Raw genomic sequence first — 26,006 nt, 5'->3', positions numbered from 1 at the left:
CAGCCCTGCCCTGGCCGACCCCCACCTGCAGGAAGCGGCAGATGGCGCGGCGTGGCTGCGGAGACATCTGCAGGCCAGACAATAGGCGCTCTGTGCGGACCGCTGGAGCTGACAGGCCTGGAGCTCCGCTATTGTGCGCTGCGCTATACACATGCAGATGAGGCGTGCAGGAGGAGGGACCGCAGAGGGCCTTTTTTTTTTTTTTTTTTTTTTTTTACTGCAGGGACAACAGCGAGCAGATGACAGGCCTTAGCGCCCTCCATGCAAATTTGCTGAGTTTTAAACTTTTGTTAGTTTCGTAACACCCTCCCCCCCACCCCTTCTCTCCATCCTCTATGACCCCTCACCATCTCCTCCAAACACACACACACACAGGCACACAATATATACACACAGTACACACAGCTCAACTCTAAAACCCAAGAGAAAGTTAAGACACACAACGCCCAAAATATGATTTTTGTCTTTTATTAAGCATTTTCCACTTACAATTTCCAACCATTTCTAAAGTGAAACTGATAGAAAGTTGTAAATTAGTTTGTTTCCAACATTGTTTCGACAGGATCAGAACATCTTAAATCAGATCTTCAGTTTTTAAATATTTCTGTTCTTCAGTACATAATTAAATGTTTCTAAGATACTCTTACAATTTCTCATATTTTTAACATTAACTTAATTTAGTCATATTCTAAAGTGAAACCTTTAGAGAATAGACATTTTTTCAAAGTTTTTTTTTTAAATGTTTTAGAATATTTTTGTCATTGTTAAATTTCTAAAGTGAAACCTTTAGAGAATTAAGACAATTCTGGAAAGTGGGAAACATTTCCGCTGATTGCAACTGTTGACATGTTGCTCAGCAAAGAGGACACTTTTAAAAAGTCCCTTTTTAAGAAGGCCTCTCTCTCAGCACCGCTTCTTCTCCTGCTGCGCGTGCTTCAACGTGCGACGTTTGCTCTGTGGAACCACAGGACGCAGAACTCGCATCTCCTTCCTCTCCAAACCTCATCCGCACAAAGAATGAGGGTCGATGTGTCGCTCTTGTGGCATACCTGACCTCATTCACATAAAGAATGAGAGTCATCTTGGCATGGACTGGACAAGAGGCGACGGTTCACGGGGGCCCCTCGGGCCGGCGCCGTGCTGCCTGGACGGGAATCCTCCTCAGGAGTATCCAGGGATGAGAAGAAACAGGGTCATCCTGTTCATCAGGATGAGTATTTCCAGGTAAGAGCTTCACAGCATCTGTTCAAGAGAGGAGCCAAGTCCCAGATCAACGCCCGGGCAGGCTGATCTCAGGAACCCAGTCGTTCAGACGGCGGCTCTCCTCACAGAACAGGTGCAGTTTCTCCAGAGCGGGGTCCTCCCAAGAACCTTCAGCTGGGTTCTGTTCAAACAGGAAGAGGAGAGAAGCTTTAGTCACATGTTTTCTTTTTTAAAAGCATCACATAAAATAGTTTAGTAGAACAGAATCCTGTTAACTGAGCTCTACATACCGTGATGAGGACGCAGTGAGCATCTTCAAGCTGCTCCGCCTTGTCACCAACAATCTCAGCCAGACGCTGCATGTCGCTCACTCTGACGATGCTGATGTCGTTGTCAAAGCAGAAGGACTGGATGAGAGTGAAATGGATCTGGAGAGCGATATCACACTCAAACTCCTCATCCATGGCCAGGACGCAGAAAGACACGCTGTCTGGGTCACTGTGGAAACAAGATAAAGGAAAAAACACAATGAGCTTTCATCCACAAAATGATCCAAAGCAGCTGATATAATAAATGAAAATGTAGTAAAGCGAGTATCTGAAGCTGGAAGTCTCATACTTACAGATTCATAACTTTTGCGCACTCGTAGACACCGACGGTGAGGGAGTCGTTGTCTTTAGCGGTCTCCAGGACCTCCTCCAGGGCTTTGCCGGTGCACTGAGCACGCTCGGTGGGTTTCTGGATCAGAACTTCCTCAAGAGTCATGATGAAGATGATGAAGATATTCCGCAAAGGGAAAGAGCTTTAGCAAGTGTGTTCGAGAGTAAATCCGAAAAGGAGCAGTGTGCTTTCAAACCTCGAGCCTCCGTCTTTTATACTCTTCAGCTCGTGCGGCGCAGTGAAAGCGCTGCGTCCTGATTGGCTGAAGCTGAATGGTGTATTGGTATGATAATGCTATTGTCACACTCCGGCTCGTGGCAGATTGATGGAGGTCATCGAGCCACGCACGCTCCCCCTCTGTGCAGCAGCCTGGCCTGAAACTAAAAATAGCTTCATTAAAAAAAAAAAAGTTTGATCACTCTGCAGCACCCTTTTGTGCAAATCACAGAAAACACAGCAGGTTATTCTGATTGCAGAGATTCTTCCTGAACAATAATTATCCTTTTGCATGCATGTCTAAGAACTCTAGTGCACAAGAGCTTCTTATAGTGCCTTTTGGAATCACAAAAAACTATGTATTGATCATTTCAGCCACATAAACAAGCTTTCAAACTTTTTAAAATGCATCTTTTAGAACTATAAACTTTGCTAACAGAAAACTCAACAAATACCTAGCACTAATTGTTGCATTTTTAGACTTTTGGTCACAGTATTTCAGCAGCAACATAGAGAAAGTGTGAAGCGCCCCTCCCCCTGTCCCCTCTCCAAGCAGCAAAGAGAAAGGGCAGGTGGATGATGCCATCTGTGAGGCTGGCCATAAAACGGCCTCATTGTGCACACAGAAGCCCTCTATTATCACAGTTCCCATACAAATGCAAATGACCAGCGCGTGCCAGAACGCTGTGCGTGCTGCGCAATCTGCACTGCAGGCCCATGCTGACCACGTGGCCATCAGCTGTCCAGAAAATCCTTGCTTGGTTTTTATTTATTTACTCTGGGGAGTTCGGGGACCACATGAGCGGACTTCTATAGGAAAACTTCAGAAGTTTATTGCACTTTTGTTTTGTATATCACTGTTTATCACTGTCATTGTCCGTGATTCTATTTAAATCAATTTCTGAGAACGTTCTGTTAATTTCAGATCACGTTTACGCACGATTTAAGTTTTACGCACAACTCTATTTAATCTTTTCCGCTGATTAAGCACTTTATCTCCCACAATATCACGTGTTTTTTGGTTTTATGTAGTATTTTGTGTGTAGATCCACTAGATATCAAATAAACAAATATTGCCAACTGTCTGTTAATATCTGATCACTTTTACGCACGACGGAACCTTTACGCACGGTTCTATTTTATCTGTTACACTGGTTGAGCAGTTTCTCCCCAACAGCTCGTGCTTATTTGGTGATATTCCTGCTGCATGATAATTCAAAACACATCTTGCATCAGGTCAGGCCTGCAGCCACTGCTGCGTAAATAGAGAAGGGGGGCTGGAGTGCAGAGGTGGTGGAGGAGACACAGGTTGGCGGTGATTGATTCAGCGCTATTGTTCTACGAATGCAGAGCGGCAGATGGAGAACTGTCGCTATGAGGAACCCCCTTCCCCCCCTCCTCTCCTCTCTCCTAAACCTAGGTCAACCCTGACCCCAGGGCGCGCCGATCTTTTGTCTACAAGTCTCCACATTCGCTCATCTGTTGTCTGAGTTTTGATTAAATTTAAATGCCAAAGAGGAGAGCTTATGGTCCAAACTTTCACAATGAAAAGTGTTATCTCCAAAAGATACCAGACACGTAAAGGCAGATAAAAATCTCTTTCAGTTTGAGCTGTAAACACGTGCAAGAATGCTGAAAGTGTGTTTTTTTCAACAACAAAACGCTTATCTGTACATTATTGCAACAACAAAGTCATTTGTTTATTTCCAAGTTGCTTTCAGTTTCTGTCAGCATGCTGCAAATCCGCCCGCACATCAGCTGGCCGAGAGGCTTAAATTTGGGCCAAAGTTTGATTTGGATCCAGCTGATAGGGACTCCAAACACTGAGCTATTTTAGGAAGGATCAGCTTGCATGGCCACGGGGCAGGCGCGTGCAAATCGATACCGACCTATTGTTGCTGAAACACATCTGCCAAACGGAGGCCTCACAGGCTGCGCGCGACAGGTGTTGGTGGTCAAAGCTCCTCCGCTGACCTGTGGCGACTCAGCAAAGCCTTAAACCTCTTTGTAAAGATGGAAAGTGTCTAAAGCTGCAAGATAAATCAACGTTTTGTAAATGTCTGGCTTATATGAACGCACTTGAGGAGGATAAGGAAGTTAAGCGAACATTTTAGATATAGAAATAAAAACATACTCTCATTATTTATCCTTCATTTATCAAATTACTTCTTCTTCTTCTTCTTTTTTTTTTTTTTTTTTTTTTACCAAGAAAACATGAATAAATCTAAACTTAACGAATCTAAGTGTGATTTTGCTAAACTTCTGCCTTCAGATCCGTTTAGACTTGAAGACTTTAAATCACATTTGCAGCGGAATAAAAAACTAACCCCTCGTGCAGCCCTCACGCCCAGCAGGTGCTGCCTGACTTCCTTTGTCCACCCTCCCTTCACCTTCCCCCCGGGGACAGATGGTATCTCTCGGTTGCTATGGAGAGGGATGCAGACAGAGAGATAAAGCATGGAGGTATCTCCAGATGCCACGCGCCTCAAGTGAGGACCGGCTTTACGCATGCAAAGCAGCGGCGCGTGCCATTGCCTAATCTACAAAAAACAGTTCATGCAGTGAAATTGGTCATGAGTTATAAAAGTCAGTGTGACATCCAGCACAATTACACTGGTGGGTATATTAGCATCATAACGCTTCAAACAGCACCAAACTGCAGCTTAAGCATGTTTTACTGAATTTTCCAAACTTTATTATATATAGTTTCAAACTGTTATGACGCAGGATCAAACATTATGTAACTTAAGAGGCATTTGAAGGAAGTTTTAGCTCTTTATCTACAAACCATGTGTTATTTGCTTACAAATGCATGCCACAGATTTGCATGTTCAAATGTATTTTTCTCACTGTTACTGTTGGCCTTTGATTTCCATGGCAGTATAGAAACATCCAGAGAAACATGAAAATTGGATTGTCAGAAAGTCAAACCAGGTTTGAACATGTTTGAGATCAACATAAGACTTCATTTGACAAACCTTAACCCAATGAGGTGAGAACAGTCACAGCACAATGTTGAATCAGACTTTTATTTTTCAGGTTTTCATCATACAGACAAAACACATATGCAGTGATTTTTTCTAACATAAAACATAAAAACAAAAGCTTTAGTGTTACGTTTCTGTTTCGTTCTTGTCTTTCCATATTGTTCCATTTATTTCCATACAACAGGAAAATCAATTAGCAGACTTTTGAAACTTGCTTTAATTGTGTAATCCATGTAATCCAGTATGTATTCGTTTTTGTCAAAGTTGCATTACATTATCATTGCATAATGCAGTTTAAAACAGTTCAAACCTCAATAATTTGACTCTGACAAAAATGAATGAAGACTTTATTTATAGAATTTTGAATCTATATTTTGGACTCTAGGCAGCCATTACTTTCACTATGTTTTCAGTACGGTATGAAAATCAGTTAACAGACTCTTGAAACGTGGGGGTTTTGCATGTTCACATCGTCAATACATTGAACTTATACTGTTGTGTTGTTGATTTTTGGATGTGTCTGTTTACATTCCAGGCAGGCATAATTTTTGCATGGTAAGAAAATCCCTTACACTTGAAACTTTCTTGAGTTGTATAATCCATCATAGTGAACATCAGGTGTGCAATATTTTTTGTCAAGTTACATTTTTGTTACAGATTAAATCAGTTCAGACTTATCAAATCAATCCTCACTGTATACACTCAAAAAACCTAAAAACTTAAAAAGCTTGAAATAGAAATTAAACTGCATTACCATGCAATGATGATGAATGAAGCAAGTTTCAAGAGTCTATTAATACATTTTCATAACATGCAGAAATGAATGAAAATCAATGGCTGCCTGAAATATCTGCAATTACATTCAAAAATCTACAACACAATATCATAATCTGCAAAATGCACTGAAGATGTGACTATGATAAACCCTTGTATCGTCCTCTATCAGTATGAATGGGAATTATTGGTTGATTCTACATCTTCCAGAACTTGGAGGACTTTGACAACAGCAGTCTGATCCTCCTGTGTGGTTTCATTATTCCTGTAAGCTGAAAGAATCATTTAAAGGTCAGAGAGTTTCTACATCTGATCCTTTCAACCAAAGCTGCCCCCAACTTTCCTTCTAAGACTTTTCTATAGGCACGCGTCCCTGAGGGTGGGGTTGGGGGCTGCAGGCCTGTTGTAGCCATTGTGCCTCAAACAGCCAATCAGAGGGTGAGCGTGTGCCGGGTCTGTAGTATAAATGCTGGCAGATTCTTGGAGGCAGCACAAACACTCTTCTCTGGAGTTTCTGACCACATCAGCTGAACTGTAAGATAAAACTTCACCATGCAGTCTCCTGGAAAATCTCTGAAGGAAGCTCTGCTCTGTGCTCAGAGCGAGGATCGACTCACTGTTGGAGTCTATGAGAGTGCCAAAATCATGACTGAGTAAGTAAACTAAACATGACATCAGTATGACTTAACATGCTCTTTGAACATTCAACTTAATCAACATCTGAGAGCAGCAGTTAACAGGAGGTGTCATTTCTTTGTTTCAGTGACCCGGACAGCGTGTCTTTCTGCGTCCTGGCCATGGATGAGGAGTTTGAGTGTGATATCGCTCTCCAGATCCATTTCACGCTCATCCAGTCCTTCTGCTTTGACAACGACATCAGCATCGTCAGAGTGAGCGACATGCAGCGTCTGGCTGAGATTGTTGGTGACAAGGCGGAGCAGCTTGAAGATGCTCACTGCGTCCTCATCACGGTATGTAGAGCTCAGTTAACAGGGTTTTGTTCTACTAAACTGTTTTATGTGATGCTTTTAAAAAAGAAAACATGTGACTAAAGCTTCTCTCCTCTTCCTGTTTGAACAGAACCCAGCTGAAGGTTCTTGGGAGGACCCCGCTCTGGAGAAACTGCACCTGTTCTGTGAGGAGAGTCGCCGTCTGAACGACTGGGTTCCTGAGATCAGCCTGCCCGGGCGTTGATCTGGGACTTGGCTCCTCTCTTGAACAGATGCTGTGAAGCTCTTACCTGGAAATACTCATCCTGATGAACAGGATGACCCTGTTTCTGCTCATCCCTGGATACTCCTGAGGAGGATTCCCGTCCAGGCAGCACGGCGCCGGCCCGAGGGGCCCCCGTGAACCGTCGCCTCTTGTCCAGTCCATGCCAAGATGACTCTCATTCTTTATGTGAATGAGGTCAGGTATGCCACAAGAGCGACACATCGACCCTCATTCTTTGTGCGGATGAGGTTTGGAGAGGAAGGAGATGCGAGTTCTGCGTCCTGTGGTTCCACAGAGCAAACGTCGCACGTTGAAGCACGCGCAGCAGGAGAAGAAGCGGTGCTGAGAAAGAGGCCTTCTTAAAAAGGGACTTTTTAAAAGTGTCCTCTTTGCTGAGCAACATGACAACAGTTGCAATCAGCGGAAATGTTTCCCACTTTCCAGAATTGTCTTAATTCTCTAAAGGTTTCACTTTAGAAATTTAACAATGACAAAAATATTCTAAAACATTTAAAAAAAACTTTGAAAAAATGTCTATTCTCTAAAGGTTTCACTTTAGAATATGACTAAATTAAGTTAAAATATTGGAGAAAAACTAAAGTTGAATAGTTTTCCTATATATTTTAGATATAACATTGACTGAAAATACAAAAAGTGTTAGAATAAAAAACAAACAATTGTATGAATCTGATGTTGAATCTTGAAATGTGAAAAATATGGAAAAATACATAAAACTGAAAATGTAGTACTTCCTGAAGGTTTCACTTCAGTTTTATTATATATATGTCAAATGAAATAACTTCTTTTCTATTTTGTATGATGAAAGCCTACAAATAAAATATTTGAAGTCAACATTGCTCTCTGACTCTCTCATCTGAGGTTTAAATTTTCCGAAGCATAAATGAAGTCTCATGTTTACCTTTTTTTCAGCAAACCTGCTTCAGTCTAGTTTGACTTTTTGATTTTCTGATCCCTTTTTGGGGATTTCTTTGAAGGTTTCCTGTACTTTCAAATTTGACTTTGGACAAATGCAGCTGTGATGACTATACAACTATAATGTCAGGTCATTATATATTTACTTGTGTTCAAATAGTGCAGCATGCAAAATCTAATTCAAATATAATACATGGTGCTTTAGGTTGTACAGCTAATAAGTAATAAGTGAGCATGCAACAGAAGAAAATAATATGAATCCCAATCAGCTAATGTATTGATTACAATGTGAGTGACATGTGCTAATGGTTTCTGGGGTGGAGGCTGTGTTGATCAACACTTTTCACTTCTCTTAAGCTCAATATGGTATTTTTTACTGAGACAGATGTCATTTCAAAGCTGTGGCAAAAGCAGGTTTCATTTTATAGCTAAAACACCAAGTTTAAAGTAGTAGATTTAGATTGTGGGAAATTAGCTTTTTTGCTTTCTTGCCAAGAGTTAGATGAGAAGATTTATACATTATGATACAAGAAGTATATGCACGCTGAATCAATCCTCCTTTTACTTTTATTTACAGCATGAAAGGCTACAGGTTTTCCTCAGACAAATGCTTTTTGTATCCAGCACCTAGGCCTATCCACTGAGGTCTAAATATGCTGCTAGAGCCAGCATATGGTTAGCTTAGCTTAGCTTAGCTTAGCATAAAGACTGGCAACAGGGGTAAACCACTTCTGTCCAAAAGTAAAAACAAAGATTCACCCGCCAGCAACTCCAAAGGCTCACTAACACTTTATACCTCGTTTGTTTAATCTGTACAAGTTTAAATATAAATTTGTGCTTTGTGACAAAGCTAACTGTCTGCTGGCTTTAGCATCTTTAGCATACAAACACAGGAGTGGTGTCAATCATCTCATCTAAACTCTCGGCAAGAACATTTATAAGCGTGTTTCCCAAAATGTCGTTCTATTCCTTTAAACTGACTTTTTGGCACAGTGGGGTGCAGTTTTGGCATCTGATAAGACTTTGTTTTGGTTCTATTTCATCCTTCATCTCACATCACTGATCAGACAACTGACTCACAGGAAGTTTTTTCAAGACTTAAATAAACTAACTGAGCTGGTGAGATGTTCTCTGAAGCTCTGTGATTCACTGTGTTTACAGCCAAAAATGTCAACTGTCACTGCAGTAGTAGCTTTATTTCATGACCCTGCACTTATTGTATAGTCAAGAAAAATCAACCCAAGAGAAGCTGCAGCTTAATGAAGGTGATCTTTTGCTCTTGGCACACGTTGGTTTTCTTTTTCTTTTTCTCATTTGTGATTCAGAACCTTTAAGAGGCTTTTGTGTCTTTGGACTGGAACTCTAAAGTCACTCTGACCTGCATGTTGCCTGTCACTGCCAGCTATTGTGAAGTCAACAGCTGCTGCAGCCCCCACGCCCCACTGTGACACACACACACACACACACACACACACACACACACACACACACACACACATGACTGAGCTTTCTCTTTTTTTCTCTCCTTCTATTGTGAAGTGCTCACTACAACTTGATAGGATGCTTAAACTCGTTTCACCAGAATAAAAAGTTACATAAAAAGGTAAAAAGGACCAAAGAAGAAGAAGAATGATCAATTCTGAGTCTGTGCAGTTGTGAAATATGACTAAAACCTGAACCAGCTTTACAACTCACTGTGTCCAATGTGCATATACACAAACACACTCAGCCCTTGTTTCAAAAAGGAAAGGAAAAAAGAAAGGGGAAAAAAAGGACAAAGCAGGACCAGCTGAAACACGATCACCCCTTTAAATCTCCTCAGCAACCAACCCAGCACTCACTCTGCTGTCCAATTTAATGATGAGGAAAAAGGGACAGAGAGGGAGGGAGGAGTGGATGGAGAGAGGAGGAGGAGGAGGAGGAGGAGGAGGCCCTGTGCCTGGCACAAGTCTGCTGCCATTCATCCATTCAGAACCAAATCCTGACTAACGACAACATCCCCCAACCATCAGCAGAAACACGCCTGAAGTCAAAACACAGCCGAGTTCCTGCAGGACGGAGCTGCATGCACTTCCAGTGACATCACTGTGCCAAACTTTTTGCAAACTTTATCAAATTAGTCAAAATGTCCTTTAGTAGTACAACATTTTTAGAATAATTTCTTTCTTTCTCGCAGAAAGATGAGACATACAGTCTGGCAGCGAGCGGTAAAATCTGTGCACAAATGTAAAAATGAAACGTTTTAGCTTGGAACTATTTCTTTCTGTCTGTCCGTCTCTCTGAACTCTGTCACCCCGAACAACCTCGGCTGCCCTCTGTCTCAACCCCGGTCATAAAGAGCTCCGCCTGCAGCCACATGCTGCTTCTCAAGTGTCATTATAACATAAAAGCCTCCTCCTCCCCAAAATCTTTTCTGTGTGCTGGAGAGCTGCAGCAGATGGTAGTGACTGGGCTGCAGGCTGAGTGCTCGTGCACGCGTGTGTGTATATATATATATTTTTTTGGTGTTTTGGTTAAACAGGTTGCCTAGGATACAGGCATCAGCATCACCCTCCACAACCCTACAATCTGAATCACAACTCAATTCATTGTTCATCTTTTTATATATATTCGTTTGTTTAGTTTTCTTTATGTATTTAAAAGCATAAAGTATTTGTTTATCCAGGAGCTCTAATTGAATTCATATTGAATTTCACCCAATTTAAGAAAAACTTTTTTTTTTTGAAATTCTGCATATGACTATTCCAGCTCTTCATTGAAGCTATATCAACATATTGAAAGTTTATACATGTTATATCTTTGGGAGCTCCTCTTACATTTTTGGAAAAGTGTTTAATCAAGATGATTTTGTAAAGACGCATCCATGGTTGCAGAGTTTCAGTGGTTGAGTTCAGCTGACTTGTTCTGTCTGATAACTATGCTAATATCGTCCTCCATCATTAACATACATCTGCACAACAGCATTGTGCCGCAGGTCACAGCAGACTCAGGGTCAAACCACACACACACACACACATATACATACACACACACCCACGCCCATTCCCTCAGTCATCAGCTGTTTATGCTAATTTCTGTTTCTGATCTCCATCAGTCAGCTTGTTTCAGCTCATGATGAATCTAATCACTAATTACATGAACAAACTTGAAGCCCCTCAGGCTGCTTCTCTCTTACTGGTGGGCTGAGTTCTGAATTTTAAAAAAAATCTTTAGTTTATCATCTTTTGCTGTTTACATAATTCAGAACATTCAATAACCCAACATAATCATTTTGATGTCCAGGGGAGAACTTTTTAATACTCAACATATCAATATAAAACAGTTTTTTTTAATATCGAGCACTCTGTTATTACAAGCTGATAAGATGTTGGTTGGAAGTGAAAGTACATGCTGTATGTTCGTATTAGATACTATCTTTTAAAGCAACCAGAGTGTAAATAAATTACATTTTCTTTTATCTGTTTACGTTTACAGTTGCAGCTTGTAGAGACAAAGTGGACAGCTCTCTTTCTCTCTCTCTCTCTCTGTCTCTCTGTCTCTCACTCACACACACACACACACAGAGCCAGCTGTTGCCTAAACACTGGTCTGCCTCTTCATTCAGCATTGAGGCCCTCAAGGGTCCTGTTCAGATGTAGCAGTAACACTGTGTTTGTGTGAGTGTGAGTGTGTGTGTCGCAAGCTAAAAGCTACAGCTAACACCTGTACTGTCTTCTTCATTGGCTATTTATTTGTGATTAAACTGCACAAACACTCAAGTGTCCAAATTCACCCAAATGTGCATAAATACCCATTTAATGTGGTGCGGTGCAAGATGTTCCTATTTGTTTTCAATGGGATGACTCACTTCTCAAGGCATGAGGAGAGGGAAGGACTGTGAGTTGAAAGTTTTTAACCTTGTTAACTTTTTCTGCAAATAAGGATGAAATTCACCTGAAAGAAATTGATTTTCCACAACATTTATAAAGAAAAAGTGAGCTTCCTGTTTCCCTTTTGTAAAAATGTGAATGGGGGAGAAGATGATTGTTGTTTCTGGGATTCATCTTTTTATACAGCTTTTGCCTCCACGACTCCAACCACAAAAATGATGTTCTGTTTGCCAAAAAGTCATGTAACTTTGTGCCAAATAGCCAAGTGGGTTGCTTATTCCCACAGTACTTGCTAATGAACAAAACTTACACGGCAAAAATAGACGTGGAAATTACAAATCACTTCAATCTCATTACTGACCAGAATGTCAGGCCTCAGTAGTTAAAACAAAGTGCTTGTCAAATCATCTAACAGTGCCCAAAGCCCCTTTTCCAATGGTGCAATTGTCCGATAATTTGTATCAGAGATTAGTCAGGTGTGTGCAGGTGAGAAAGTATGCAGGGTTTGACCTTCTCATTTTCATGCTTCACACAACTACAGTACTTCTGTTACTTTTTGTATGAACACCATGAATGAAATTGAAGAGTGCCCCGTCACTTCAATTTGTATGATTCATTGCAGTGAGACTACACAGACATGCAAAAACCACTCAGTTCTTGGAGAGAGATCAGGTTGTGATGCAGCCAGAGGGAGGCTTCCAGTGTGGCCACTTTTGCTTTTAAATGTGGTCTGACAACATATTGTACCACCTAGTTCTTTTGAAGCACACTGGTGCTTCTACTAACTGTCTTAGGTTCAGTTTATGATTTGAAGTATGCTGAAAGTGATTTACCAGCTTTTTTCATTCAGTTCAGTACAAAACCAGCCCTATATAAGTGCTGTTTATAAGAGCTCAGCAACCACCTACTTGTAACAGAGTTGCAAAATTGTTTCTTTGGCTTTCTCATCTTCCAGGAACCTTTTAACTTGGGAATAAGATAATGTGCATCATGAAAGAACTGACAACAAAACTTTCAGTCACCATTGAGAGAAGCTCCACTGCTAAAAGATCCTGATTCGATCAGTGACAAGTACACTCAGGATTTGGTATTAAAATTTTGTTCATGTACCGAGCACTTCTAAAAGACAATTTTGTCGCTTCCAGTGGAAGTAAGGAGAAAATTCACTTTGCGTTGAATCTGAATAGACACTGAGTCTAGTCTCAAGTACTGCATTGTGTCTGTGTTGTGTATCTGTGTTCATGTGTGCTGTAGAGACAGATCAGATGGCTAAATGTGCTTGTACTGCTCCCCCTCTACTGCTCACCCTCACCAAAACAAAACTCAGACAAAAGCTACAGCCAACACTCCTACACCCTCATCAATGGGCACAAAGAGCAGAAAAACGACAGGAGGGGCCCTGCACAAAGGTGCACCGAGACCCCGGCCCTCTCTCCTCTTTTGTCCTGAAGAATGGCGAGGTCCAGGAGCAGCTGCTGCGGCTGCACGGGACATTTGAGACGGCCCCTTTCACCAAATACAAAGTCTGGAGCTGTGAGTGTGCAGACTGCAGGGCTGCAGGGAGGGGAGTGGGGAGGGCTTGTATACAAAACGAAAGGCACACTTTGCCAGATCATCGTGGAGCTGACTCCCCACTTAGCCTGCAGATCAGCAGCAGAGGGAGGAGGGGCCTTAAAGTGCAGGAGGAAGCCTTTAAAGTTGACATGAGTCACATCAGTCACAGCACAAAGGAGTCCCCGAGGTCTGCCATATGGACGCAGGCACATCATCTGTTCAGGAATCACTCGAAGAAATCCAGTCTGAACCAATAGCAGCTCAAGCTCTGCTCTCTCTCTACCCAGTGACACAAATCTCTGGTTTCTTATTGGCTGTTGAAGTGTTGTCATTAACAGAGTATCTCAATTAGCCAGATAGGTAGGTGGGCATTTTATTGCTGTAGTGCTTCAGGATAATCTGTGTGTTGGATTGATTAGTGTTGGTGGGGAAAAGGGAAAAGGAAGGAGTTGTGTTAAAAATATTTCATTTCCTCTCTTTACGGCTGTTATTTGTGTATGTGGTTCATTTTGTACGTCAAGACGTTTTAGATCAAATTCAAAAAGATTTTTTAAAAATGGTTTGTTTGTCACAATAAAGCTCTTTTTGTGCTTTTCTTAGTCAACAAAAGACTTTTTGCTCAGCTAATTTCTCCTCAGATACCCAATGAAAAGAATCAATAAGTGATAGAATGGAAAAAAATCAATGAGAAGAAATCAATGAACCTAGCAAGATGATCAAGAAACGTATACTACTTTCATTCCAAATTAGAGACAGACCACAGCTTATTTGCAAATGACTGAGTACTAAAATTATATTACTAAACTAGTTTATAGTACTAAATATTCAGAAAACAGTAACACTACATGTCACAACATTTTTAAAAAAAATAGGATGCATATTCTCAACATACACTTATAAGATGAGCATGTTATTTGATCTGTCTAAAGCACAAAAGTTTTCTGTCTCAGTGAAGGGTCTGTAACAGAAGGATGCACATGACAGGACAGCACAGTTACAGCGCCCTCTAGTGAGATAAGACTGTATTAATCCCCATGGAGGAAAGTCACATTACAACCAACAGCAGTGAGACACAGTTTAGATGCAGGAAACAGATATAAGAAAACAGTACTATGTAAAATAAATAATATAGAATAAAGAATTACATTATATGCATCACCATACCTTATAATACTTGTACACTATTGAACTTATGGAGACACAAAGCGTGCAATATAACATACTGACCTAAAAATAGCATAAACATGAAATTGTGAAATAAACGAATATTTTTCTTTAAAAAAAACTTCTAATAATACATGAAATGTTATTTCATAATGAGCGTTTATTGCTGGTCATTTCAAAATGTCCTTTTTCCTAAAATCAGTTTTTTTTAATTTTTTTATTTTAACAGCCTTTCCCTCCAATGTCTATCAAATTTTCAAACGAGGCAGAGCCACTTGAGTGATTTTGAAATTTCAAAACAAAAACTGCTGGAATGAAATTAAAATAATCCAGAGTAACCCTTATTACTGTGAAAAGAAGCAGGATGAAATAATGTTTCATAATAATGAGCTGAGTTTTACTAATGTTATTTATTATTTCACAATGTCATGGTTATATTACATATTTTATCATCATTTTTGGTTTCCATATAGACTACAGACATGTTCTGTCCAAAAAGTATCAGTCCAGCAGTGTTACACATCAGTAAAATCAAATTAAAGAATACTGTATGTATACATACAGATAAATATCTTTTCCAAGTCATCTCCTCACATTTTTCCCACAGAAACTAGGTTAAAGCACAGTCACAGCCAACCAGCTACATCTTTACTAAAGTAAACACAACTTCTCACTGGAACTCTAAACACACTCAGAGGTGGACTGAATAACAAGAAAAAACAGTCCTCACATCCACTTGAATGAACAACATATTTTTGTGCCCTCCAGTGGTGGAACAGTGGTACTGCACGTCACTCCATTCAGCCTTATGAAGGCAGAGCAATAACTCCATCTAGTAGTCAAGAGTCCCTCCTGCATCACAGCACCTCCATAAAAGTGAAGAGAAGACAATCTGGTTTTGATTAAGCATATCTTGATTAAAAATAAATGACCATAATGACCGTGTAAAATTAAGTTCAGACAAAAAAAATAAAGAAGCTGCAACTTTTCATCCAACAAATGTATTCAGTAGAACTTGGAAAACAAAGTAACACAAAATATTACCAGCATAAACATTACAAAGTTTCTTAACTATTCAGTTTGCTTTGGTTTGTTTGACATCCAATTATGCACGCTGACTGAGAGTGTCCAAGATATACAGACCCACAGAAGGTCGTGGATAGATACACAACTGAAGTGTTTTTGATTGGCTAATTTCTCTACTGCTATTGTATTTCTTTCATTAAATTTAAGGCACCTTATTACTGTGCTCAAACTGTATTTCCTCTCTGCAACTTATTGTATTTTAATTAATTTTATTTTACTTCTCATTATCATTTTGAATGCTGTTCTAATGCATTTCTTTACCTTGTATAAAGCACTTTGCCTCTTTTTCTGACTGCCTAAGTGCTATACAAATAAACTTGCCTTGACAATTGTTATAGATTTTTAATTTTAATTTTAATTTTATGTTTTTTAATTGAACCTGGAAAGAAAAAAAATCCAATTACAGAAGAACAAAAGGAAAAAGAAATAGTGCTTACATACAGGGTGGGGGTAGGGGTGTTAATTGCACAAGAGAAAGAAAAAGGAACAAAAAATACATACAGGTGTGCACATATACACACATTTACACACATTTACATCTGATAACAGATGTATTAAATTTAGTATTGCATTTTCATAAAGTCAGGGGACTCACAAAAGATTAAAAAAGAAAGGTCAAAATCTAAGCAGCAGCTAGGCTGAGGTATCCTGACCTTTAGTCCCTAATAGGGGTAACACTGGGTCCTCCATTTCCCATAATGCAATAAAGTCTGTCATTAGAACCTCACTGCCTGGTAAACAGCTGCTTCTTCTGAACTCCATGCTCCCAATTTGTAACATACAGCAGCGTTTTGCTGCCACCATGATAAAAAACATTTGCTCAGTTTCTTGTTATAATATTTCTCATTATAACATGATAAGTTGGTATGTTATTATAACAAGAAACTTCCATATGTTGTTAAAACAATAAAAAGATCTAGTGCCTGCCTATAGAGACAGATATTGTAGCCTTGTTTGTTGTTATAGCAATAAACTGAGCAAGCATTTTTTGTCATGGTGGCAGCAATACGTTGCCATAGTCACGTAGGCCGTCTGGTAAAAACTTTGTAGTTGAAGCCAAAGTCCTGATGACCTGGTGCTGTTCCTTTCAACAAATTTGGCTCCGTGGCAGAAAAATAATAAATGACATAAGTGTTTGGAAACTATTTCCTTCTTTTTCCTCTTCCAAAACCCATAATCTTTCTCTCCACCTTTACACCTTATCTGCTGCTATCCCTCTTTTGTCTCCATTCCAGATGTTTTCCAGCTGCTTACAAGCACACCAGCAGTAAATAATTATTTCATAGTCATCATTAGTAGTCAACATAAGTTTTTTGCATCAACTATGAATGACTTCACAATTTTACTATTTGTATACTTTTGTGTGTGTTGTCCTTCAATGTCAGGTTAAAGCTGTTTGAGCCTGGTTTACGTGATAATAAAGTTTAATTTTGAATCATGAGGGAGACGTTTTGCTGCTGATGTCAGCTGCTAATTTGCACATATTTGAGAGGAAATGGTCAAACCTGCGTCTTTCTGTGTGCAGACAACCAGACCACCCGCACACAAGGACGGGCAGGCGAGCAAGCAACAGTTTCACTACGATTTTAGCTCACAGTGTTTACTGAGACAATAGAGGATCTGTGTGTGGTCGGAGGACTGTGTCCGAGATTCATCCATGTTTCCTTCCTAACAGATCTGCAGTTCAGAGTGAAGTATGTCAACAAACCTATAGGCATTGACATGTTTAAGCACTTCAGTTCATGTATAGTCCATTAAACTGGCCACAGACAGACAGATGAGTGAGTTTAAAGCACCGTGAGACTGCTGATTAACTGACATGTTTTGCCCCACTTGAAAAACACAGCTCAGACTGAAGTGTCGACTTCTTTCTATTCCTTTCTCTGTCAGACACCCAGCAGTTTTCTGTCAGTAGATTCTCAGCACTAGAACAATCTACGCTCAGACGTGAATCAAAGCATGTTAGGCCAGTGCATGACCATGTTTCAACAAGACTAACAGTCTACATATGGGGCTTTTTCCCTATTTTCATTCAAGAGTGTGGTCTTTAAATTTGAGAGCATGATTTATTGATTTCACGTTAAGATTTTTCAGTCAGGATTTTGCATCATAGAACAGAGACAGCACTGGTGAAAGCTACAAATGACCTAATTGCATCGGACAAAGGACTTCTCTCTGTATTTGTCATTGCCATTGCTACGCAGATGACACCCAATTATGTTTGCCAATGAAGCAGATGTAACCAATCAGTTAAAGAAACTCCAAGCATACCTTAATGACATATGACCTACAATTTTATACTACTAAACCCAGACAAAACTGAAGTTATTGTGCTTGGCCCTAAACACCTTAGAAACACATTATCTAATGATATAGCTGCTCTGGATGGCCTTACCCTTCAACTCCCACATAAAACAAATTTCAAAGACTGCCTTTTTTCACAATGTTATACAGTGGAAACCGCTTATATGGATCAAAAAGCTCAGGACAGAATCATTCCTATAATTCCTTCCAAATGCTGTTTAAATAATTCACTTATAGTGATCAAGTAGTCTGCTTACAGTGTACATTTTGGGTCTTTTCATACATCACAACATATGGAAAAAACTTAAAAACTGCAGTAATTCTATTTTTTTTACTTTACTTCCATGATACAGGTTTGATATGTACTTAATGGCTGTGGCACTATTATTGCCTTGTGGTCTGCTTCCAACTGGTTATACGAGGCTGGTGCTGCATGCACATTGAAATCAGGATGGGTAAAAGAAAGTAATTTTTTCTTAATGAAAAAAATTGTCTCCTTGAAACTTACAACAAATTGTGTTTAAAGAGCTGTACTGTATTTTGAAACAGTTAGTAAAATTCAGTATATAGCAAAGCTGGCTGTTTCATTACTTTATATTCATGTATAAATATACAAATGCCAATTGGATGGTAGTCTGCATGAGAAATAAAGAAAAAATTAAAAGGTTTGGTTATAATAATAATCTGCTTATAGTGATCAATTTGACCTGGACAGACATGATCACTATAAGCAATTTCCACTGTACTGCAAAAATCGGGCACATCTTGTCTCAGAAAGATGCAGAAAAACTAGTCCATGCATTTGTTACTTTTAGACTGGATTTTTGCAATTCCTTGTTATCAGGCTGCCCTAATAAGTCTCTATAGACTCTCCAACTGGTCCAGAAAGCAGCTGCACGTATACTGACAAAAACTAGGAAAATAAATCATATTTCTCTCATTTTAGCTTTGCTGCACTGGCTCCCTGTAAAATCCAGAATTGAATTTAAAATTCTTCTCCTCACCTACAAAGCTCTTAATGGTCAGGCACCATCATATCTTAAACTACAACACTGTGCTCCCAGAATGCAGGCTTACTGGTGATTCCTAGAGTCTCCAAAAGTAGAATGGGAGGCAGAGCCTTCAGCTATCAGACTCCTCTCCTGTGGAACCATCTTCCAGATTCGGTCCAAGGGGCAGACACCCTGTCTATGTTTAAGAGTAGGCTTAAAACGTTCCTTTTTGATAAAGCTTATAGTAAGGGCCAGCCAGGCTTGCCTTGGACCAGCACCTAGTTATGCTGCTACAGGCCTAGACTGCCGGGGGACTTCCCATGATGCACTGAGCTCCTCTCTCCTCGTCCCCCTCTCCGTTTGTATGCATTCATGTACCATTAATGCATGTTAGTATCTTGGCTTCTTCCGCTGGAGGTTTTGTGCCTTCTCATCTTGCAGGTTCCTTTGGATCAGGGTCATGGACCCCCTAGTTACAGATGGTGGGGTTCCGAGGACCGTGGCTGTGGGGAACCTGTGCTGGTGTGGTCCTGCTTGACAACCACACCTGCTATTATTATTATTAGTCATATTATTATTATTGATGTTGTTGTTGTTATTATTGTTGTTATCATGCTCTGTGTCTCTCCCCCCCCTCTCTCCCTCCTTCTTTCTCTCTGAACCCAACCAGTCAAGGCAGATGGCCGCCCACCTAGGACCCGGTTCTGCTTGAGGTTTCTTCCAGCTAAAGGAGAGTTTTTCCTTGCTGCTATCGCCAAGTGCTTGCTAATGGGGGAATGTTGAGTCTCTGTAAATTAAAGAGTACGGTCTAGACCTGCTCTATGTGAAAAGTGCCCTGAGATAACTTCTGTTATGATTTGGTGCTATACAAATAAAATTGAATTGAATTGAATTTTGTAATTCTTTCCCTCAAAACCCTGCCCTTGCACTTAAATAGCCCCTGCTTGCACTTAGATTTGCTCTGCTTCTGCTCAAACTTGCACTCAGATATACAGACAGCTGACAAATTAAAGGAAAAACTGGTATATAGGCCTGAATGCTTGACCCCTACAGTGAGGGGATCTTGTGGCTCTGTTATGCTGTGGGGGGCATTTTGCTGGTATGGTTTGGCTCCACTTGTCCCCTTAGGGGGAAGGGTCACTGCAAATCAATACAAAGTTGTTCTGAGTCATCACCTTTATCCTATGATGAAACATTTCTATCCTGATGGGAGTGGTCTCTTCCAGGATGATAATGCCCCAATTCACAGGGCACAAGGGGTTACTGAATGTTTTGATGAGTATGAAAATGATGTGAATCATATGCTATGGCCTTCACAGTCACCAGATCTCAATCCAACTGAACACCTATGGGAGATTTTGGACTGAGGTGTTAGACAGTGCTCTCCACCACCATCATCAAAACACCAAATGAACAGTGGTGAGGTTGTGTATTGTGTAGTTATATCAAGTGTTCAAATGTGGTTTACTGTTGCTTATTGAGTTAAGAAGTTACTTTTGTTTTCTACTGTTTTAATGTGTTAGTTAGCATTAGTTACTTTTGCTGGTACTTTTCCCATTTCTAAACAATGAAATACAGATAAAAAAAGAAACACATCAGCATCCATTTTGTCGTTAGTTGCCTAGCAACAGTGTTCACATCATGTACAACACTTGAAAGCCAAGCATATTTTCATGGATGTATTCTTGTGCCCCAAATATGGCTTAATCAATTCAATTTGAAGGAAGTAATAGCACCATTAAAATAAAAAGCTTACTTGAGGTCCTTGACTGTGGCGGTCCATGCAGACTCCTGCTCCTGAGTCATGACGGTGATGTTGTTTTCTTCTCTAGCCAGTGTGTTAAACGACTACTATTATATGTAGCTATTATACTCAAAGAAAAAGTACAGACACTGGTATATACATTAAGTGTCCTTTTATTCCAAAAGTCATATAAGAAAGCAAGGAAAGTACATTTAATAAAGCCCCGGAGGGTGGAAGTGGATGAACCTGGTAACAGAATAACTGCCAATACAGGACACTCAAAGAAGTAAAGCAAATGTCCCTGCAAGAAGGCAGAGATTATTTCATTGGTCAGCACTACACCTGGCATTCTATTTGTTGGAGGATTTTGGCAGAATCTCAGAGCAGACGTTTCACGAGTGCAAAGAAGCAGCCCGAGCATGAGGAGAAGGGTTGAAGCTGGAGCAGGAAATCTGTGCAAGCAACAATACATCTGAGCGCAAGCATACAGTTTGAGCAGAAGCAGAGCAGACCTAAGTGTGAAGCAGGGGTTATTAAGGTGCAAGGGCAGGGTTTTGAGGGAAAAAAAATTACAAAATCTGAATGTGAAATCAATAAATCATGCTCTCAAATTGGAAAGACCACACTCTTGAAATTAATGCTAAATGCTAACTTTACCATACTAACATGCTCATAATGTCAATGCGAACATGCTGATGGTAATGTTTACCATGTTCACAGTCTTAGTTTAGCATGTTGGCAGCGCTGTCCTGCTGCCAAACTCCAGATGAGAGAAGCTTTTCGGGCTACATTCAGGCTTCTCTACCCTCAGATAGGTGGAGCTTGTTTGGACTGTACCACAGGACTGTAAACACAGATCAGATCTGCAGATGCTACTCAGGGCTGAAAAAATGTGCTGCCAACTTCTCTGTTTTTAGGAGGAAAAAAAGTTTTAATTTACAGGTTGCAGTGTGTAATTATAATATTTTCCTAAAAAAGATGTTGGAATTTAACATCAGTCAAAAGTAAAACATCACATGACATAGTGCCCTTTGTAGTAAAGACAAACTGAAATGTTGGTCTAAAATTAAATGTGAATTAAATAAGGTTAATGCATTAATAAGAGCAATTAACACGCATTACAACATTTATTGTAAATGTAAATGTTTTTTCTGTTTTTTCTTGGTTGACAAATCCATGACCCTTCTGAACTCAAACCTATCTCCTTGTCTTTAAACCTTGTTTTTGGCATCTGTATTAATCAATTTTGCACTTTCACTCAAGTTAACAATTTGAATACTTCCACCCATCCCTCCTTTTACCTCTTCCTGTTTTTATCTCTGTTGTTTTCTCTGATTCTGTCTCTGTCCCTGTTTTCTTCCTTCTTCCTCTTTTAACCTCCTCTCTCTCTGTCCGAGGGTGTACACAGAACAGACTGGAAGTCATTTCAGAAAGAAATTAACACAGAAGTCTAATACTCTAATGCTCCCCACACAGCAAATTGGATTCGTGCACTTCACTGACTCTGAGTATCAGTGTGTTGCAGAACACAAAGCCTCCTGCAGCAAGTCAGAAACACAGACTCGGGAGATGGTGGTGCTTCAGCACGGCTAAACTCTCTGGTTTCAGACGGTTTTTGTGCTGCTTTTAGTTGCATGAGAACATACCATACCAGGCTAAAAGTATGTGGACACCTGAACATTACACCCATAAGTATGGCTGTTTTTTTAAATATTAAAACAAACAAAACAGAAATAATGAATTTCTGTCAAAGTAAAACAAAACATGTCAAAACTTGTGCCATACATATCAGGAAAATAAACATTAATACAGAGAAGGTTACACTTCCTGAGAGATCAGGCTGCACCAAAACACTTATTACATTTCAAAATGAACAACTCTTAACTACCAATTCAGCTGACTCAAACTGACTTTCATAAATTCTCCCTAAAGGAAAAAAAAAATCCTGTTACATCTAAACCTAAATAGGCAGCTCATTTCTCATTTCCCGCCTTATGTGGCTGTAATGTTGTAATGTGTTTCATTACTTTTTTGCCCTGCAGCTCGAATGTTAATTATGTTTGTTAGAAAACCTCTGAGACATTTCTGAAGTCACTGAAAGACATTGTTATTGTTGTTGCAGTTTTGGTTAACCTTACAGGCTTTTAGTGTCTCTGCAAAGACAATCAGTATGCACTGTATGTGCTGTGTTCTGTGTGTTTACATTTCATATTTAAAGCACTTTGAAAGGTGCTAATGAACTCATCTTGCTTCTTCTTAAACAGTATAAACAGTGTTAATCTGCATTTATTTTGATTTATCTTCCATATAAAAGTTCCAGCATTTTGTTTTCTTGTTTAGCACCTTCCTTGCATCTTAACAGACTTGATTGTGTTCATTTTTCTGGCACAATATGAACCAGTTTACAGGATTTTTAAACACTATTCTTATTGCATTTTTAACAAGGACAGGAAACGTGAATGTTTTTCTAATGTAATAATGGATTTAGTATTAATGCATGTCAGACTATGTTGTCAAAGTTAGTAATAAAACTGATCAAAGCAGTAATAAAACTGGATTTGATAAAGTAAGTTACAGAATGTTTTGAATTTTACAAAACTGTAGCCTCTTGAAACTCTGTTTCATCTACACAAACCAAAGTAATTGAAATTTTGCTTTAGGAACTGAACTTTGATTGTAGTGTGTGAAAACACAAAAGCAATACAGCAATGGTTCACTGATCTTTAACTTTAGAGAGAGAACAACTCCGGTCACAACAAAGAACAAGTTCTCAGTCAAGTTGGTAAAAAAAAATCCTTTAACAACAATGGTACAAATCTGTACTAAATGGATATAGAACTGTGGATGAAGGCATATCACTGCTATTGTTGAATTATGTCTTACTGAAAAAGATTATTTCCATTTGTATATTTGGCTAGAATATTGGAGCCATGTAAAAGGTAGAGAAAAAAGAACTGAGCGCTCAATCAGAGATAAAAAAGAGAGCTAGGTTGTATAGAACTAATATCAACCCAAATTTCCTGTTTTTTTTATATCTTATATAGTATTTTACCATATAAATTTTGTGGTACACCATGTTCCTGTGGTAAATTCTTGTGGCATTTTCTTGTGGTACAGGAAATCTAACAAATTAGATTTGTGTGGTATTTTGGGACCTTTATCACAGGACTGTACTGCAGAACATGTAGTAAAGTACAACAGAACATGTGCTAAAGTAGTATTACCTATGGTACATTACCATAGAATCTATGGTACAGCGCTACAGAACATCTGGTTAAGTACCACAGGACCAGGGGCCTCATTTATAACTGTTGTGTACACACAAAGCAGGGTTTGAAAGATATGTACTTCACTTCTCAGGAAAAGATTGGGATTTATAAAAACAAACTTGACAAGAGAATGTACACACCTGTGGAGAAACTCTGACACTGTGTCCTAACAGCAAGTGAGCGTCCAACTATCGCATCACATTGGACGTTCTCTGTCCACACTGAATCCATTAAATATGTATATGTATGTATGTATGTATGTATATCAGTTGAACACTTGAGATCACACATCTTATCTTCCTATGTTTGTACTTTCTAAACAGAAAACACATATTGTGATATTTAGATGCTTCTTTACTGGAAATGACATACAATATAGCCAGTGGGTTATGTAGGATAAGTAGGTTGTTATTAGTGATGGTCATTTACCTTAATAAGGCTACTCCAGCTTTTTTTAAGGGTTTTGTACTGAAATGAGGAGGTATCTCTGATAGAAATAGTAGCAAGGAATAGTGGTCATTAGCCAGCTAGACATAAATAGCCTATTAGCTGCTAATGCGGGGTGTGGGGGCCCTGCTTGTGATGTTGAGGCCGAGGAAGAGCAGTACTTGTGCACTGCTTTCCCCTTATTCGCCTCACCTGGGGAGAAAAGGGGAGCGTCCCCTCTGACCCAGGTGGGAATACGGCCGTGGCGAGGAAGCGGAAGCTGCTGGGCAGGCCCTGGATGGCTTGCGCTTGCACTGGACCTGTCCCTGGACTTCTCCCCAGGGCAGCAATGTTATTGACTCTGCTGCTGGTGCTGCTGCTGCTGCTGCTGCTGTTGCTGGGGATGGAGCTGTGAGGCCAGGTGCTCCGCCTTCAGTCGTCTCCAGACTCTCAGGCTATAGTGTCTGGATGTCTAGGCTGAAGATTGATTTGGTGGAGAGAGGAGTGTTAATAAGGAGGTGCAGCTCATGGTCCTTTAGGGGGGACAGGCCCAGCCATGTTGTTCAGTTCCCACCATGCTATGTTCAATTCACCAAAATCCGGTAGAGTCATACTCTCATACTCATACTCTATTCCCCCTCCCCGGCCGTGACGTCACCAAGAGTATAAACACCTGAGACAGTCTCCAAACTTTGATTCCAGCTGTTTCCACAGCTGTGAGGAAGTACTCCCATACGTACGTTAAACTCTAACTAGGCCACACAATCTCAACCTCGCTGGAGACTGCTGTGCAACCCAGTGCTTTTCCTGCAGAAGTGAAGAAGGAAGAAGTGAAGAATCTCGCGGTCAGCCCCGTTGATCAGAACTGAAGCATGATGTAACTCCATGTAGTTCACGTACGCCATCCTGTTCCTCCTTCCTCTCTCACATAGGGTAGTGCCCCATTATTATTAATACACATTAATAATTTTATTGATGTTTAATAATTGATAATTGTCTCTGATAATCATTCATTATTGCTGATAATCAAACCAATCAAATATGTGTATAAAATGAGCCACAAGACATCTGGAATATATTTCAAGAGTTTGAACAGGCTGATACACAAAATGTATGTAGGATTTTTCTTACTTTAGAGGTGTAGTTTGACATTTTGGAAATACACTTATTCACTTTCTTGGTGGGATTTATGAGATGATTGACAGCACTCTTGTATAAGCTAACTGTTTTCTTATTATTAGCTAACAAAACCTGTGTTGACTGAAAATAACATTAGAGCTGCAGAGAATAAAGGCAAAAAATTCAAAAAGGGAATACATTTGAACCATATAAAGCATTCAAGTCAAACCACTTTTCAAACCCACGCAGTGGTCATTTTCATTCATCTCAAACCACTTAAGATGAATCATCATGTTATTGAGAGGGTCATGTCATTAAGAGGTAGTTAGCATACATCAGTGTTTGTCTAACAAAGCACACCAACTTTCATCTTGGAGTCCATCCAGTGACCTTTGAAAGGGTTTCATATGACCAGCAGCTGGATTTAGAGCTCTGATATTAAACCATGAAAGTCAAAGATTGGATTTACGAGGTTTCTGCAGGCATGACGG

General features: G+C 39.8%; 2 protein-coding genes across 2 annotated transcripts; one reads left to right on the top strand and one right to left on the bottom strand.

The window, feature by feature from the left end:
- Positions 1-452: 452 nt before the first annotated feature.
- Positions 453-2,070, bottom strand: gadd45gb.1 (growth arrest and DNA-damage-inducible, gamma b, tandem duplicate 1). Its single transcript, XM_067573931.1, has 3 exons — positions 1,826-2,070; positions 1,494-1,701; positions 453-1,384 (listed from the first exon to the last, which is right to left on the bottom strand). Exons 1-3 carry the CDS (start codon positions 1,966-1,968, stop codon positions 1,271-1,273), a joined length of 465 nt encoding a protein of 154 aa, XP_067430032.1. The 5' UTR covers positions 1,969-2,070; the 3' UTR covers positions 453-1,270.
- A 261-nt stretch (positions 2,071-2,331) lies between these two features.
- On the top strand, positions 2,332-7,407 carry LOC137170502 (growth arrest and DNA damage-inducible protein GADD45 gamma-like). The gene is made up of 3 exons (XM_067573932.1): positions 2,332-6,493; positions 6,604-6,811; positions 6,921-7,407. The coding sequence occupies exons 1-3, from the start codon at positions 6,393-6,395 to the stop codon at positions 7,032-7,034; spliced, it is 423 nt and encodes a 140-aa protein (XP_067430033.1). The 5' UTR covers positions 2,332-6,392; the 3' UTR covers positions 7,035-7,407.
- The last annotated feature ends 18,599 nt before the right edge of the window (positions 7,408-26,006 follow it).

The sequence above is a fragment of the Thunnus thynnus genome, chromosome 19, assembly GCF_963924715.1.
Source record: "Thunnus thynnus chromosome 19, fThuThy2.1, whole genome shotgun sequence".
Lineage (NCBI taxonomy): Eukaryota > Metazoa > Chordata > Actinopteri > Scombriformes > Scombridae > Thunnus > Thunnus thynnus.
The sequence above is the reverse complement of the archived record's forward strand: the minus strand, read 5'-3'. Positions and strand labels throughout refer to the sequence as shown.